The 14,708-nt window shown below is 48.5% G+C and overlaps 2 protein-coding genes across 2 annotated transcripts; both read right to left on the minus strand.

The window, feature by feature from the left end:
- Positions 1–227: 227 nt before the first annotated feature.
- On the minus strand, positions 228–6,006 carry Vps25 (vacuolar protein sorting 25 homolog). Its single transcript, XM_042671390.1, has 6 exons — positions 5,899–6,006; positions 5,544–5,689; positions 3,860–3,913; positions 3,391–3,479; positions 2,284–2,359; positions 228–879 (listed from the first exon to the last, which is right to left on the minus strand). The coding sequence occupies exons 1-6, from the start codon at positions 5,949–5,951 to the stop codon at positions 767–769; spliced, it is 531 nt and encodes a 176-aa protein (XP_042527324.1). The 5' UTR covers positions 5,952–6,006; the 3' UTR covers positions 228–766.
- A 4,953-nt stretch (positions 6,007–10,959) lies between these two features.
- Positions 10,960–12,799, minus strand: Ramp2 (receptor activity modifying protein 2). The gene is made up of 4 exons (XM_042671379.1): positions 12,644–12,799; positions 12,101–12,166; positions 11,535–11,643; positions 10,960–11,407 (listed from the first exon to the last, which is right to left on the minus strand). Exons 1-4 carry the CDS (start codon positions 12,753–12,755, stop codon positions 11,152–11,154), a joined length of 543 nt encoding a protein of 180 aa, XP_042527313.1. The 5' UTR covers positions 12,756–12,799; the 3' UTR covers positions 10,960–11,151.
- Positions 12,800–14,708: the final 1,909 nt, after the last annotated feature.

Genomic DNA, 14,708 nt, shown 5'->3' on the forward strand with positions numbered 1-14,708 from the left:
TTAAGTGTGTTCACAGAGCAAGCAGTCTGTCCCCAAGCTGTGTTCCATCAGCACTCCTCCACACAGCCCACCAACACATGTGAAACCACAGGCTCACTCGAACCCCTAGGCATAGAGGCTCTTCTCCTTCTCAAAGGCCCTAGGCTTCCTCTCCTCTTGGCTGAGTTTCATTCAGGTGGAACAGTTCACAGCCCTCCCCAACCCAATTCAGCAGTAATTTAGGCAGGCAGAGGGAATTGAGATTTTAATATCATAAATCAGTGTGGGCCTGCCTCTCACTGCCAGGCCCCTTCTGGGGCCTCCTGTTTTCATATTGCCTGGAAGGCTGCCTGCAGCCAGGGCTTCCCCCAACCCCTAGGAAGGATCGATCCAGCACCAGCCTGATAAAGGGAGGCAACAGCAGCTAAGGGGGAGGGAGGGGAGGAGACAGAAGCTTGTGCAGGCTCATGTGTGTATTAGGTACTTACGTGTGAAGACACATGTAAAGTGACAGGTTTACAGACTATGCCTCAGGGACAGTCTACCATAGGAGGGGAGGTAGGGCAAGAAGCACAGCCTTTCTTTGTGGCATCTTGGGCTTAACCTATCCCAGGGACAGATACATAGAGAGGATAAGGGAAACATATCCCTAGGTCCCAGCCTTCAGGCCTGGAGCCCTTTGAGTATAGTGGAGTCACAGATCCAGTCTATAGAGACAATAGGTCTGTCTCCTTTTGCAAGCCCTAGAAAGGTGGGAGGTAAGTAGTAAGGGAGAGACAGGTCTTCGCTAGAAGAACTTCACACCTCGGCCATCGCTGATGGTGATGATCTCAGCCTTATGTTCCTGCTGTAGGGCCTGCAGAGCTCTCAGTAAAGTCGCCTCATCCAGCCCATGGAACTCTAGATAGGAACAGATGGGTAGTCAGGGACACTCAGTACCTTGGGGGGGCGGGGACTGAGAGAAATAATCAAAATGGAAGCTGAGATGTTCCCCAGCTAGGAAATGTGTATGCCATTAACACTGCTGCAGCCACTACCCACATCTCCTGGGGACTCCTTGGGAGTCTGGGATGGAAGAAGGCCTGACTCAATATGAAATGAACTCTGCTTATTTCCCCCTTCCTCATTCTGCAGCCTCAGTCCCCATAGCTCACAGATGTCCTTCCCCTTTACTCCCTTTAGTGTCTGGTGAATATCTCCATCTGCTTTGAGGATCACAAGAAGCCTTAAAACACACACAGAGAAAAGAATAAAAAGGATCCTGAAATCAGCTTTGGGGAGGTTAGGGCCTTGTTAGTAGACACTGAACTTAACTGCACATTTGTACAAATCAGGAGGACCTGTCCTAACAAAAAGTATAGCCAGCACCTCTAGCTAGGACACTGTTAAAGTCCAGTATCAGTATCTGTCCTTTCTAATTGAAAAGGACAGGGCTAGGAGCCAAGGGCCAATAGCTGGAGATATGGTAAGATATTGTGGAGAGATGTGAAAGGCAGGCAGTAGGCAAGCCCTAACAGGCTTGCTCACCTCACCCCCTCTGAGAGCCCAGCTCAAGTCAGGGAAGTTTGCATTCTGGAGAAGCCTCCAGTTTTACTCAGCCTGAGTGGTGGGCTGGGCCAGGCTGCAGCGCTGAAGTCATGGGGTGATGGTGAAGTAGCAAGCAGAAGCCTGCAGGGAAGTGGGGGAATAGCCAAGAACTTTAAACTCTGCTGGGACAACCAAGGCTTGGCAAACACCCCCTTCACATTACTCCAGAGAAGACTAGAACTTTTGGTGATTCTGCAGATTAGAATAAGGAGTCAGGGAGCCAAGAACTATGAAAGTATTTACACTGTGTGAAAATCAAAGCATATACAAATCCTTTCCTGGCCAGAACCCAAAGTATTTAAATGGGCTGGGGGTATTGGCCCAATCTCTTCAGCTGACACCCACAAATCTTGAGCCCTCTAAAAGAAGCAAAGGTGAAAGAGAGCCTGAGTCAGCAAGAAATGAGATTTCAGGATTAATCCCCTGCACTGGTTCCTCAACTGGGCTTCTATAGCAGTAATTCTCAACTTTTCATTGGTCACTCAGGACCTTGAAAATCTTGTAATTCTACCCTCAAAAAAAAAAAAAGTACATACACCCACACAAATAAAACTAGAGTATTTTTGCATGTGAATGTGGGCAGTTTATGGTATCTTTGGACATGGATTAAGAACTTTTATATTATGGAATTCAGAAACAGAGAAGTGGTAAGAATATCAATTAAACTAGAATTTGAGAGAGAATTATGACAAAATTGGAAGAAAACAAAAGCATTACCCTCTTCCTCTGTGTCTTCTCCATTGGTTAGTTCATACAAGGTAAACACTGAGTTGTTCTGGCCACTCCTGGAAACCTGTGGACATCAAACATGAGGAAGGAATTAAGAACCAAGGATCTCCTGGAAGAACATAAAACCCACCAACACTAACCCCCCTTGCTTTTTTTTCCCCCTGGTACTGGAGTTTGAACTCAGCACCTTGTTTGGCTGGCACTTTAATATTTGAGCTATGCCTGCAGCCTGGTTTTTTGCTGGTTATTTTAGAGATGGAATCTCATAAACTTTTCTTTCCAGTTTGGCTTGAAACTAAGATATCTCGATCTCAGCCTGCTGAGTAGCTAGGAATACAAGGCATGAGCCATTGGCACCCTGCTCAACTCCACTTACTTTTTTTTTTTTTTTTTTATATCCAGGATGGTACCTATTCCCAAACCAGGGCTGTCACCTCTGCAGTGGTGCCAAACCCACAAACCCTACAGGTACTATATTTGTATGTGTACACACACATTTGGAACCTCTAAACCACAGTTCTTCACGTGTCTGAAGAGTGACCTCTCATTCTGGTTGTTTTCCTTTCAGGAATGGGTGGTGTGTATTTGTTATATTTAGGTTGTTGATGCTTCCTCCCCCATCTGCATTCCCTTGGGAATATTTGGGGATGGTGGTGGTGAGGAATTAGGACAGTGTTCTGGCCCCACACCCACACTGGTTCAGAAAACCTCACTTATGTGGACAGACCAATAAAGGCACAATAGGGGAAAGGCACTAGGTTGTTTTTGTTGTTTTTTTTTCTTACTCCCCTACCCCCTTCCTTTCCCCATTTATCTCCTGTGGCCAGAGGCTCCAGCCAACAATAGCAATGATGGTTCCCAGTACTGCATTCTCCAAATACAGCCTCATGTAGCCTTGGTCTCCTACAGGCAAAGAAGGGAGGTTCTGTGCAACCACAGAAATTGAGTCACTCTGGGACATTTACATTTCCTCCTTCAGCCCCCTCCCCACTTTGTTAAGTCTGGATCTGGGAACATCAAGTATCTGTTGGGCACAGATAAAATTCTCCTTTGCCATAGGTCATTGCTTAGTACTTAGCAGCAGGATGGCCTCACCCACTGATAAATGAGTTTCCCCCATTCTTCTGGCCTCCGCCACATGATCAGGAAGCTAGACTTGTTCTTATCCAACCATTCGAGGTTCCCTGAAAAACAGATACTTATGAAAGCATCATGCTCTAAAAATGGGACAAGAGGTAAATACCAAGGTGGGACATAGTGGAAGAGACTTTTCAGATCGAGAGTCAATATTTATTTTACTATTTTACTATCCTATTTACTAAGTTCTCATTTTCCTTTGCCCACCTCTTTTCAGGTTTAGGGTACAGTTAAGAGTGATTTCAATTTCTGTGTACTAGTTAGGGGAGGGAGGAAGAAGACCAAGGAATTGGGCTGTCTACTGTACTGAAAGCTGCGGGCTTCAAGCCAGGGAAGAGAAAAAAGTGATTAGTGAGAAAATACTTATCCAGCCCACAGACAATCCCAACTAGGAAGAAAAATAAAGAATCTGGGAAACTGAACCCACCTTTTTTTCTCAGTTCCTCTAATACAATCTGAATTGATTCCACAGGAAGCTTCCCTGGTTTAAGGTTAAGGGCATGGCTTACACATGAATTATATTAGATAAAAATCTGTCACTTGAACGTTGAGAATGAGTTATCCTTTCCTTTCCACACACATAAGCATGAAGTTTCTGAACAAGATGGAAATTAGCCAGGCACTAGTGGCTCACGCCTGTAATCCTAGCTACTCAGGAGGCTGAGATCTGAGGATAATGGTTTAAAGCCAGCCCGGGCAGCAAAGTCTGCAAGACTTATCTCCAATAAACCACCAGAAAACCGGAAGTGGCTCTATAGCTCAAGTGGTAGAGTGCTCACCTTGAGCTGAAGAGCACAGGGCCATTGCCCAGGCACAGAGTTCAAGTCCCACAACTGACAAGGGGAAAAGAAAAGATGGAAATTAAAATTTTCTGTTGTGGGGAGAAAGATTTTTTTTTTAATGCTTAGACATTTTTATTAAAATACAAAAGGATGAAGCTAAGTAGAAAAACATAGTAAATATTTATAAAAACATTGATGATATCACTCAAGAAACACATATAAAAAGATTTTTTTTTTTTGTCAGTCATGGAGCTTGAACTCTGGACCTGGGCACTGTCCCTGAGCTCTTCAGCTCAAGGCCAGCGCTCTACCACTTGAGCCACAGTACCACTGCCAGTCTGGTAGTTAATTGGAGATAAGAGTCTCCCGGACTTTTTTGCCCAGGCTGGCTTTGAACTTCGATCCTTAGATCTCAGCCTCCTGAATAGCTAGGATTATAGGTGTAAGCCTGGCTCAGGAGAAAGATTTTTAAAAAAGGCTTCACTGGGCACCAGTGGCTCACACTTATAATCCTACCTATTCAGGATGCTTAGATCTGAGGATCATGATTCAAAGGCAGCCTGGACAGGAACGTCTATGACTCTTATTTCCAATTAATCAGCAAAAACTGCAAGTGGAACGGTAGCTCAAGTGGTAGAGCACCAGCCTTGAGTGAGCACCCAGGCCCTGAGTTCAAGCCCCAATACCAGAACACAAGAAAAAAAAGATTTCAATTAGAAGATGTGGCACATAAATGTAAACTTATAATCTCAGCTACAATGCAAGTAGGAGAATTTCAAGTTCTAGGCCAGCTGGGTTAAAGTTAGCAAGATCCTATCTCCAAAACAAGGGCAGGGGACATGGCAAGTGTAGAGACTAGACTCAATTTTTTTTTTCCCCCAATAAGGAAAAAAAAAAAAAAAACTTTGGAAAATGAAAGGTATTACTATTCCCCTCATCCTGTCCTGACCTTCAGCCTTTCTCCACAGATATTTTAGGGATGAATCAGACAACAAAAACAAATGATCCTTACTTCCTGAATGAAGTGAGATGGGAGGGGAAAATTATTAAAGTTTCACACAGGAAGGACAGGAGATACAAATAGCCTAAAAAAAAGGCTAGGGCTGGAAAGTCTGGAACTTGGGTTTCAGGGCAGACGTTCTAAAAGCCAAACACATCAATGACTCGGGACAAGAGGTTTTGGTACTGCACGCTGCATGTCAGCTACACATACGTGTTCTTTCTCCTTGGGTAGGAATCTGTCTGTTACTATGGGGAGAAGGAGCGAAGGGGTGAAGTCTGAGCTTGTGGGAAGGTGCGTGGGCTGTGGGAGAGCCGGAGGGAGGATACGCTGTAGCTTGACGTTGTTGAAGAGTGGGCTCTCCTGCGCTTCCATCACCGTCATGCTGGACTGTTTGTGCAGGCGGCAGAAGGACAGGACCAGCGAGCACCAGGCGGCCAGCTGCTTCTGCCGAGTGTCCACGTTCGGCTGTAACCTGCCAGGTGAAGGGGAGCGGGGCGCAGAATTAGATGGCGTGAAGAGACGAGAGGGAGCACTTGCCCAGGGACGCGTCTGGGGGAGAACCCGAGAGACTGAGGATGGTGGCGGGCGGGTCCTTTCTCCCCCTCCCCAAATAAAGCCTCAAAGCTGAGCCCAGGGGAGGGGAGGGAGGCACAGCGGGGCTTCTCGGGGTCTGAGCCTCACGTAAAGAAGGGCGGGAAGCGATACTGCCACGGCCACTCGAAACTCATCGCCATCGTAGTAGCCCAGGAAACCCGGAACCTCCCGACAAGGGACTTCCTGTCTCCACTTCAATACTTCCGGAAAGAAAGCACGGCAGAAAGGTTCCGGAGCCCCTGTCTCAGGAATGGCACGGTGAGTCTGGGGAGTTGTCATTGTCATCAACGACCCTACAATGATCCTAAAAAATTCTCTACTCTGTGGAGTAGAAAAGGCCTGGGGCAGGTAAGTCTTCTGACTCAGACTCAGAAGAGGGAGCCGTGGAATGCAAGTAGAACCCAGGTTTCCAGACACCAGGATATGGTTGTTTCCACTGACCTAGGATTTAATTAATTTTAACTATTATCCCCCAGCCCCTGGCAGTACTGAGGACTAAACTCAAGACAGGTGCGGTACCACTTGAGCCATGCCTCCAACCTCTTTTTTGCATTGGTTATGTTCAATAAAGGGTCTCCCTTTAGGCTCAGGCAAGCCTATGCTGCCATTCTCCTCTTGGTGCTTCCTCTTCAGGGTCTCTGGAGATGATAATAAGCCACTGCATCCAAACATTGTGCTTCTCCTGTAGTGGGGATAACAGGCAAGCACAACTGAGTCCAGCCAGTGAGATGAAATCCCCATCTCCTATGCATTACAGGCTTGAGCCACCACACTAACTGAAACTGGATTGGGCCACTTATTTTCATTTAAACTCTCAGGATCCCGTAATCTCCTCCATTCCTATGTCCTTTGACTCTACCATTTCTTAGTCTTCTGCAGCACCCATGGGAGCATATTTTGTAGCTTGTATCACTTAGCAATGGCTCTTTCCCTCCAAAGATCTGGAGCTACCATCATCTATCTCCAAGAACTCCTCGAGGTCTCACCTGACTTCTTTTTTTGGGGGGGGGGGGTCCAGTCGTGGGGCCTGAACTCTGGGCCTGGGCACTGTCCCTCAGCTCTTCAGCTCAAGGCTAGCACTCTACCACTTGAGCCACAGCGCCACTTCTGGCTTTTTTCTTTTTGCTTATGTGGTGCTGAGGAATCGAACCCTGGGCCTCAGGCATGCAAAGCAAGCCTGCTCTACCACTGAGCCACCTTCCCAGCCCCTCACCTGACTTCTTATCCAGCCCAGACTACTCAATTCTACCTTCTTGCTTGCCTACCAGCTGGCTAGTTGCCATAGCTCTTGGCTATGGAGAAATCCTGGGACAAGGGGTAGGGGGCAGGATCAATGGATGTTTACTGAGCCCTAGACTCCCTGTCTAATCTCACTACTAGACTCTCCGGGCAACACCATGACTGTTTGTTTTCATTGATTCTTACGACCCTCAATTTAACTATTCAGATTTTTTCCATGTTCATCAAGCCATTCCACTTGTCCCCACCTCTCTGCTTCCTACTAAGTGACTTTTACTCCTGTTTTATGAGAGTAAAGCCAGGCGTTCAATGTCCTCATCTTTCACCATATTTATTGTAGCCCTCGAAAATTACTCTCCACTTTTATTCCTTCTTTCATTTTGCTTCAACGGAAGAAATGTCTCTTCATAAGGCATATCTTTGGTGTATCTTCTTTTTTTGGGGGGGGGGGGAGGTCCAGTTGTGGGGCCTGAGCTCTGGGCCTAGGCGCTGTCCCTCAGCTCTTCAGCTACCACTTGAGCCATAGCACCACTTCCGGCTTTTTTTTTCTTCTGATTATGTGTTGCTGAGGAATCGAACCCAGGGCCTCATGCATGCAAGGCAAGTGCTCTACCACTGAGCCACCTTCCCAGCCCCTGGTGCATCTTCTTGTTTCTCCTTTCCAACTTTTTCTAGGACCTCTGTATCATCTTAGCTCTTCCCCTTTCTCCTGGTTTCTCTTTCTCAGGCTACAACCATGGGAATATCTCTATTCAAAAATATATATGGGGGGAGAGTTGGGTGGGGGGACCAGAGGAGGATGAGAAGGGATAGGAAGGGGAAACAAAGGAGGAGGCTACAATGCTTGATAAGAAATGTACTCATTATCTTTCCCATGTAATTGTAAAACCTCTGTACAGTATTTTCACAATTAAAAAAAAAATATATATATGTATATCAGCTGGGTGCCAGTGGCTCACCCTATAATCCTAGCCAATCAGGAGACTGAGATCTGAGGATCCCAGGTCAAAGCCAGCCAGGCCAAACATATCCTAGAGACTTCTTATCTTCAATTAATCAGCAAAAAAGCTGGAAGTGGAGGTGTGGCCCAAGTGGTAGAGCACCAGCCTTGAGTGAACTAAGCTAAAGGACAGCACACAGGCCCTGAGTTCGAGTCCCAGTTCCAACCAGCACACACATACACATGCAGGCACACATACCACTATACACACACATATATGTCCACACACTATACATGAATACACACACATGCACACATACCTATGAATCCCCAACCTTCCACCTCTTTTTCCTATCCTTTAACCTTTTCCTCCCTCCTTCATGGTGCAGTTTTTGGCACAATATAACTAAAAACATTTGCTGAATGAATGCACATTGACAATGGTTATTCAGATATCACCATTACCTTTGTTCCTATGACATAATTTTATCCTTTCTGCTACTGTTTCTCTGATCTTTCCCTCTGTTTTCATTTGCCCTTCTCATTCTTTTTGTTTTTTTCTTGAGACAGGGTCTCATTATGAAGCCCAGGCTGGTCTCAACCTTATGACCCTCCTGAATGCTGGGATTCTAGGCATGAGACACCACACCAGCTTCCCCTTCATTCTTTGTTGTTGTTGTTGTTGTTGATGGTCATGGAGCTTGTACTCTGGGCTTGGGCGCTGTCCCTCAGCTCTTCAGCTCAAGGCGAGCGCTTACCACTGGAGCTACAGCGCCACTTCCAGTTTTCTGGTGGTTTATTGGAGATAGAAGTCTCACGGTCTTTCCTGCCCAGGCTGGCTTTGAACTTCGATCCTCAGATAGCAGCCTCCTAAGTAGCTAGGATTACAGGTGTGAGCTATCAGTGCTCGGCCCTTTTCTTTTCTTTTCTTTTTCTTTTTTTGGTCTGTTGTGAGACCTAAACTCTGGGCCTGGCCACTGTCTCTGAGCTCTTCAGCTCAAGGCTAGTGCTCTACCACTTGAGCCACAGTGCCACTTCCAGCTTTTTCTGCTTATGTGGTACTGAGGAATCAAACCCAGGGCCTCATGCATGCAAGGCAAGCACTCTACCACTGAGCCACCTTCCCAGCACCCCCCTTCATTCTTTAAAGGTATTTCCTAGGAGTCAAACTGAAACCCTCTTTTCAATGCACATTCTCTCTTAGTTCTCATCCCTCCTATGGGTTCACATCCCATTTCTGTGCAGAAGACTCCCAAACCTACATTTCTAGATCCAATCTCTTTCCACCCTAGCCACACCCATTGCTAAATCTTTGTAGGACATGACCACTTGTTCCATTTTTAAATTATTTTGAACAAATCCTTTTCTTTAGGCCAGTTCCTCCTCCTCCTAATGACTCTTTTCTATTGCTGCCATCTGTGTCCTAGTAACTCAAGTTCAAAGCCTAATTCATTCATTTCCTCACCTTCCCCTCTTCATATCCAAGTTTTCCTTTTATTGCTTTAAATCATATCCCCTACTTTATAATTATTTTCCATTCATTCCTTCCTTGGTGCATGCATTCATTTTCTCTGGTATGGATTACTACAATAGCATCCTACACATCCCCCTTTCTACTCTCTCCCTTAGAGGAATGCACTCCATTAAAAGTTTTGTCAAGCCAAGCACTGGTGGCTCATACCTGTAATCCTATCTACTCAGGAGGCTGAGACTTGAGGATCAGGATTCAAAGCCAGCCCAGGCAGGAAAGTCTATGAAACACTTATTTCCAGTAAACCACCAGAAAACCAGAAGTGGCGCTGTGGCTCAAGTGGTAGAGTGCTAGCTTTGAGCTGAAGAGCTGAGGGACAGCGCCCAGGCCCAGACAAAAAAAAAAAACCTTTGTCATATACCAACCCTGTAATCATTTTCCACTAACTGTATGGTTTTGAGATGAAATGTCCCCCTAGAAGGGCCATGTATTCAAGGCTTGCTCCCCAGCTAGTGGTGTTAATGATGGACGATTGAATCATGTGGGCACTGACTTCATTAATTGTTTTATCCATAGATGAGCTCATACTGAATGGTCACTAGTAGGTCACTATGGGCATGCCCTTGAAGGTCCTATCTTATCCACAGCCTCTTGTGTATTCTCTCTGCTTCCCAACCATCATGAAGTAAGTAGCTCTCTGCTTTGACATGTTCCCTAGCATGATATTCTGTCTCTCCATGGCCCAGAAATCACAAAACCAAGTGACCATGGACTGAGCCCTCGGAGGCCATGAGCCAATGTAATATTTTGTCCTTTATCAGGTTTTTTTTTTTTTTTTTTTGGTTACAAGCAATGGAAAAGCTAATATACCAACTAGGAACTTGGTTCTCACTACCGAAGTCTAATAATGCCTCAGTCCTGAGCCTTTTCCAGATCACATACACATATGGTTGTTGGCTTCAATGGACACCAGGGGGCAGTGTGTAGCCAGGCTCCAGGCCACACCCCGTTTAGGACAATGGGGAATAAAGACCAGAGACCTGGAAGTGGAGTGGTGAATCTTGCCCCCAATGTCTTTGGCCTCGGTCCTGAAGTTCTTAGGGATGGATTACCATTGCTAGTCAGATGTCCATTTCCCAGAATCTGAGAGTATAAAGAGGCTCGAAGAAGGGGCAGCTTCTCTTCTTTCTTGCAGGAGTCACAGCAGAGACTCCACCCTTGCCCTGCCTCCAAACACCTCCCCAGTTACAATCCCCCAGCTGCAGTCCAGACCGGAAGGGAGTCTTTTCCTGCTTATTTCCTGGAGCTGAGTTTGGATAGGGGCAGGAAAGGCCCCTCCCTGCAAGGAAAGAGTATAGGGGTGCAGTAAAGGTGGAGGTAGGTGAAATGAACAGTACAGTGAGAACATCTAGATGCTTCCAGTTCCATCTTCCAGAGTTGACAGTCTTAAGAAATGATCTGGATTATGGGAAGGACACAGGCCCCACTAGGGAGGGGCCATTGTACAAAAAGAATTTTTATTTTGAAGATTACAAAATATAATTATACCATGATCCTACCTGGCTTCCATTTCTACCAATCCAAGGATCTGCAGCAGGGATGAGGGAAGGGCAGAAAGGAGACGTAACTGGGAGGGGGGGGGGGTTGTTGGCAAGGGGAGAAAGATCACCGTTGAAAAGCTTGTGCCACATTAGGCCTGGGCCTCGTTGTCTTTACTCCTCCACACCACAAGAGTGACAAGGAAGGGGATGAGGCAGATGGGGGCTATGATCATGGCCAAGAGTACATCCTCAGGAGGATCAGAGAAGGTGGGCTGCATCAGGGAGCAGTTGGCAAAGTGAATCAGGTGAGTCTTAAAGATGAACCTCTCTGCCCAGGGATTGGGGAAACCCAGGCCAAACTCCTCTGCGTTGTACTCTAAGCAATACTGCAGGTCACTGTAAGGCCTGAGGACAGTAGAGGACTTGAGTGAGTGAGGGAATGGGTCTAGGGAGAGCAGTGTCCCCTATTCACCCACAAGGAGGAGGCCCAATCCCTGGCCTGGCAGGAGCCAACTTCCAGGACTGCCCCTACCTGCTGATTTTGGTCCAATCACACCAATCCTTTTCAATGGAGTCCATTAGAGTCTTATAATTGTTCCAGCAGTGTAAAGCATTTGTCTCATAATCCTCCACCATCTTTCCTGTGGGTACAGATTTTACACAATGATCACACCCCTGGCCCTCCCTCCAAATCCTCAGGCTCGTGTACTTTCAAGGTGAAGCCCCTGACTTCAATTATGGGAGTCCCTACATAAGTTTCCCTAACAAGACATTTGTGGGTGAGGAGAGCTTCCTGCATCTGGAAGCCCTTAATGACTTCCATGTGCCCATCACTTCCTATCCCAGCCTTAAAAGCTCTTCCATATATACACCTTGTCTTGGTTCTTCTTGCCCCCATGTGGGGAGGGCCAGCTCAAACCAGGCTAGGACCATTGTGGGATAAGAGGAGGAAAAGATCACAAACAGAGAGTTTAGTGGGGGCACCCACTGGGGCTGGGTCTCCCTTGTGGGAAAGAGATCTTGCCTTTGAACTGGCTCTCCTTTTGCCTTTCACAAGAGAAGGCTGTGGTCACCCTCCCATAGTCTGGGGGTACCCACCTTCTGACATCAAGCTGTCCAGGGTGGGTAAAGGCTGAGCCAGAGAGTCCTGAGGATTCAAGACAGCTGTGGAAAGAAATTAGGAGGGAAGGGTGGGGATGGTGGGAGTCTGGGCCTGCTTGAAAGGGTAGGAGCTGAGCCCCTGGGAAGTTTGGGCCACCTTGGTAGAGGGAGAGAAACAATCCATCTGGGCCCAAGGGTGACTTAGTGGCAAGAAGGGGGTCTGGGGGTGGGGGCTGGAACCAGCTGCTTCCCTCTCGCTGCCGGCCCCCACCCCCCTCCCTCCTTGCCCACCCCTGGCCTCCTAGGACTTCTCCCCGAGGCCCTGGCCCGTGCCCCAACTCTTCCAAAGTGGGGAGCCACAAGCCTTCACTCGCCCAGAGGTGGGGCCCCCGGGGCCATCTGAAGGACAGCTCAGCTCTGCACGTCGGTCCGCACTCGCACCCCGGGGCCCGGTGCTGGCCTCAGCAATCCAGCCTCCTCCCCGCCCCCTCCCCGGGGGCCTCCCTCACCTCCCACCCGGGTCCGGGACGCCGTGCTCACCGCCCAGCAGCAGCAGCAGCGGCAGGAGGAGGCGGGGCGCGGCCGGCAGCCCGGCGCGGAGCGCGGGGAGTCGGGGGCCGCCCGCAGCGCCCTGCGCCCGGAGCGAAGCCATCGCGCGGCGAAGTCGGCGGGGAGCGGGGCAGCGCTGAGCCGGGCCCGGGCGGGGGCGCCTATATCCCCGGCCCGAGCCGCAGGAAGCCGCGCCGCTTCCTCGGAGGGGCTGGGACGGCTGCGGCCACGTGGGGGGCGGGGGCGACGCCCGGGGCCGGCGGGCTGGAGGGGGAGTCGCCGCCGCTCCCCGCGCCTGGCGCCCGCGGCTCCCTCCGCCTTTGGGGGCGTTGGCCCATGCTCTTATCCCGTTCATCCCGAGCGGCTGGACAGCTCCCCTAGGAACCCCAGAACCAAGATCCACTTTCTGGGCCCAACTGTGTGGCGCCCCGGACTGTCTCAGGTCTCTCAGCAGAGGCTCCCCAAGTCTAGTCGTCCCCTTCCCCTTGGGTGGGAGGGGTCGGGGTCCAGGGCTCCCCGGCCTTCGAGGGGAGGAGGGAGGGGCGGGAACCCTAAGGGCCTCTCACCATCTCGGGGGCTACCTTAAAGCCGGGGGTTGAGCTGGCCTGAGCCGTGGGGGAAGGGGCGCCTGGAGCTGGGCCCGCGACTCAGAGTTCCTTTTCCCTGGGAACACCCTAAGATGTCAGCCTGTCTGCCAAAACCGGGAGAAGGGGGAGCCAGCAACAAGGAGGCCGGAGGAAAAAAAAGTCTGGAGAATGGGTTAGAGGGGTAAACAAAGTCTAAATACCCTCCCTTAAAGCCCTCCTTTACAGGCACATCCTGGGTCCTAGACCCACAACTCTGATGTGGGGGGCGGTGCAGCGGTGGGGGGGGTGGCAAATTAAGAAGAGTACATTCCCGAGAGGAAGGTTGCCACACTCTTCAGAACTAAGGTTGTTAGAAAAAAGGGAGGGATTTAGAATAGCGTGCTACCTCATGTATGAGATGGGCTGGCTTTTAAAAATGTGTGTGTGTGAGTGTGTGTGTGTGTGTGTGTGTGTGTGTACTGGGGCTTGAATTTAGACCCTGAGTGCTATTCTTTAGCTTTTTTTTTGCTCAAGGCTGGTGCTCTACCACTTGAGCCACATCACTATTTCTAGCTTTTTGCTGGTTAATTGGAAATAAAGTCTTACAGACTTCTCTTGCCCAGGCTGGCTGCTTATGTTCGAACCTTGATCCTTAGATCTCAGTCTCTTGAGTAGCCAGGATTGCAAGCATAAGCCACCAGTACCAGGTTTGTTATAATTATAATTATTATTGCTAGGGATAGAACCCAGGTATATGGGGATACTTTCTGTATTCCCAATCCCCAGGAAGAACACATTATTATCACCACTTTACAGAGGAGGAAGCTAAAGATCCATAGGAAGAGCCAAGGATTTGAATTTGGAAGCTCTGGGTCCTAATTTTATCCTCCCACTCCTCAGCTCAATTTGGAAAGTCACCTTTTTGCCTTATGGGCTTCTCACGTAAAAATGTTTTTTTCATTTTTTTCTCTCCCTTTCCTGAGTGACTTATCTAAGATCACAAAGATGGGGAGCTTCAAAGGTAAGCCTGGGCCCCCAGGGACCTGCCTTCTTCCACAGCCTAGCTGCCTCTGTGCCCTGGGCCAATGCTTCATTAGCCTGAAGAACCCAGGAGCTGATTTGGCCATGATGTTCAAACTCCAGACACACAGCTGTCAGCACCAAACTTTCCTAATTACTCCCAGACATTGACCCTTGGAGTCAGTGCTGCTGTTGTCCCAGTTTGCTGATTCCTGTCCCCCACAAATTATTTTTCATGATTGCTCTTAAAGTTGTCATCTTAGAATCTGAGGCTCTTGACTCTTGGCTACAGATAGCCTGTGGTCCTTCATAGCTAGAATCATGAGACTGTGTTAACAAGGCATTAAGTAGAGAGAGGAAATGGCCCATTAACATGAGTCCCCAAAGACCTCCTGATAAGGGTCATTCCTGCAATGGTGCAAAAGAGCCAGGTGGTCTCTGAGCCTCTCCAGGCTAGAACCCAAATCTAT

The sequence above is a fragment of the Dipodomys spectabilis genome, unplaced genomic scaffold (assembly GCF_019054845.1).
Source record: "Dipodomys spectabilis isolate Male_0828 unplaced genomic scaffold, ASM1905484v1 ptg000018l, whole genome shotgun sequence".
Lineage (NCBI taxonomy): Eukaryota > Metazoa > Chordata > Mammalia > Rodentia > Heteromyidae > Dipodomys > Dipodomys spectabilis.

What these genes read in the sequence shown, in the direction of transcription:
- Vps25 (XM_042671390.1), bottom strand. Translation starts at nt 5,951, where the DNA reads ATGGCGATGAGTTTCGAGTGGCCGTGGCAGTATCGCTTCCCGCCCTTC. An exon ending in CGCTTCCCGCCCTTCTTTAC is followed by an intron (nt 5,690 to 5,898) that starts GTGAGGCTCAGA and finishes TTCACCTGGCAG; the next exon opens with GTTACAGCCGAACGTGGACA. An exon ending in CAACAACGTCAAGCTACAGC is followed by an intron (nt 3,914 to 5,543) that starts GTATCCTCCCTC and finishes ACCTTAAACCAG; the next exon opens with GGAAGCTTCCTGTGGAATCA.
- Ramp2 (XM_042671379.1), bottom strand. Translation starts at nt 12,755, where the DNA reads ATGGCTTCGCTCCGGGCGCAGGGCGCTGCGGGCGGCCCCCGACTCCCC. An exon ending in GCTGCTGCTGCTGCTGGGCG is followed by an intron (nt 12,167 to 12,643) that starts GTGAGCACGGCG and finishes TTCTTTCCACAG; the next exon opens with CTGTCTTGAATCCTCAGGAC. An exon ending in GATTGGACCAAAATCAGCAG is followed by an intron (nt 11,408 to 11,534) that starts GTAGGGGCAGTC and finishes TACTGTCCTCAG; the next exon opens with GCCTTACAGTGACCTGCAGT.